Genomic DNA, 2,216 nt, shown 5'->3' on the forward strand with positions numbered 1-2,216 from the left:
TCGTTCTTAACTCTTCACCTATTATGCGCAGCGGTTTAAGAGCAGTCAATTTCTAATTTTTTACACCTCGCCGTGTTACATTGTTTACTGTTACCTTTAATTGTGCTAATAATACATTCTTGATGATTCACCAACAGGCACTTTTCTATTTAGTTCGTCATTATTTCTTAATATTGAAGTATATGCAGATAGTTACAGCGAGTTAGTTACAAAAACAGAATTAGTTAGAGTATTAACTCTAGTTAGTTAGAGGTTACTCTAGTTAGTTAAAGTAGGAGTATGTCGGCTTAATTAATCCTATAAATAGCATGTATGTATCAACAGAATCTTTATAACTGAATAATATGAAAATCAATAACATTCAATTCTATTGTTTGTTTTACATGGTATCGACTTCTTTATTTTCAAGAAATTGATCAAACTCTTCCGCATCATTTCTTCCATCTTCATCATTCATCATCAAATCTCCATCTTTTTTCATCAAATCTTCATCTTTGTTCATCATCAATTATCCACATAATCTTTCGTATCTTCTATAATCATGCCTGATCAGAATTCAAGTTCAGATCCTTACGAATACTATGACGATCCTCTCTACGTTTCTTCATCTGATCTACCATTTTCCCAGCTTACAGCTTCTCTGTTTGATGGCACTGATTTCCTCAGTTGTAAACAAGACATTCTAATGGCGTTAGCAGCAAAGAACAAGGACGGGTTCATCAATGGCACGTTGAGCAAGCCTCCCAGCACTGATAAGAAGTATCATCAGTTTATTTGTTGTGATTTGATGGTTCTCAAATGGATACTCAATTCTATTGACAAGCCACTGCGAGAGAATCTGAAGTACATCAGGATAGTAAAAGAATTGTGGGATGAAATCATGGAGAGGTATAGTCAAACAAATTTTATGGAGATTTATCAATTAACCCAAGAATTGAATTCTATTTCTCAGTCTAATGCTTCTCTAATTGAGTATTATAGCAAAGTTAAGAATTTATGGGAGACATTAGACAGTTTAGATCCTGTTCCTGGTTGTTCTTGTGGCAAGCTTGCTTCTTTACACCGGGAACATCTTTAGACCCACTAGAGGTATTCGACAAGGAAACCCACTTTCACCGTATATATTTATTATGTGCGCCGAAATTTTAGCAAGATCTCTATTATTTATAGTGATATTGGTATTAGAATTGGATCCGGGGTGGAGAAAAGTACATTTTTTTTACTTTGGCAGATGACACTATCATTTTCGCCAAAGCTTCTAATCAAATTTGTAGAACCATCAAGTCTGTTTTAGATAAATTTTGCATGATATCATGACAATTTGTTAATTATGACAAATCAATTTGTGAATGAACTAGAAATATTGAACGTTCTCTTCGGGAATCTTTTAGAGGCATTCTTTATGATGTCCTTTAATCGACAGCCGCAGAGTGATTAAAAATTCTTTTGAAAGTATTATTCAATCTCCTTGCACTCAATTATCGAAATAGAAAGCGAATTCTTTATTGCGGGTAGGTAGACTAGTTATTGTGAATGCTAACTTAGCCGCGAAGGGAGCTTTTCAAATGCAAAGTTTCCTTCTTCCCTCATCGATTCAAATAGATAAGATAACATTAATAGAGACTTTCTTTGGAATAAGAATCCTTCTCAACGTTCCCCTAATTTGATTGGTTGGCATAAAGTTTGTTTTGCAAAGTCGATTTGTGGACTAGGAATTAAATCATCTGAATCGGCTAATAATAAAGCACTTCAATTCAACTTCTATGGAAAATTCTTATGGATAAGAAAAGTATATGGGTCAAAGTGATAACTAAAAAATAATTGAAAAATCGTTCACTCTTTGATCATAAGCCTAATTCAGTATGTGCTTGGCAATGACGGAAACTTATGAGTCTTCGGACTCTATTTAGAAAAGGGTTGAAATGGCAAATATGTAATGGTAGCAACATAAAATTTTGGTCTGATAATTGAGTCTCTTCATGTCATCTTACTAGTAATACTAGTGTATATCCCGCGCAAATGAGCGGCTTTTTAGATAATAATGTAGAAAGACATTAAATATTATATCTTGGTTACATGCTTAAGCGGTATAATAAGAGAGAATATTTGATAGTTTTCACACGAAATAAGATTGACGTTTTAACTGAACATAATTATATAAATTACTTCATTATTAAATATAATATATTATTATATGATTACATTTATCAAAAAAA

At 32.8% G+C, this 2,216-nt stretch overlaps 1 protein-coding gene across 1 annotated transcript; it reads left to right on the forward strand.

Annotated features, from left to right (window-relative positions):
• The first annotated feature begins 541 nt into the window (after positions 1–541).
• LOC141629040 (uncharacterized) lies at positions 542–1,078 on the forward strand. Its single transcript, XM_074442114.1, has one exon. It carries the CDS (start codon positions 542–544, stop codon positions 1,076–1,078), a length of 537 nt encoding a protein of 178 aa, XP_074298215.1.
• Positions 1,079–2,216: the final 1,138 nt, after the last annotated feature.

Source organism: Silene latifolia, chromosome Y, assembly GCF_048544455.1.
Source record: "Silene latifolia isolate original U9 population chromosome Y, ASM4854445v1, whole genome shotgun sequence".
Lineage (NCBI taxonomy): Eukaryota > Viridiplantae > Streptophyta > Magnoliopsida > Caryophyllales > Caryophyllaceae > Silene > Silene latifolia.

What these genes read in the sequence shown, in the direction of transcription:
- LOC141629040 (XM_074442114.1), top strand. Translation starts at nt 542, where the DNA reads ATGCCTGATCAGAATTCAAGTTCAGATCCTTACGAATACTATGACGAT.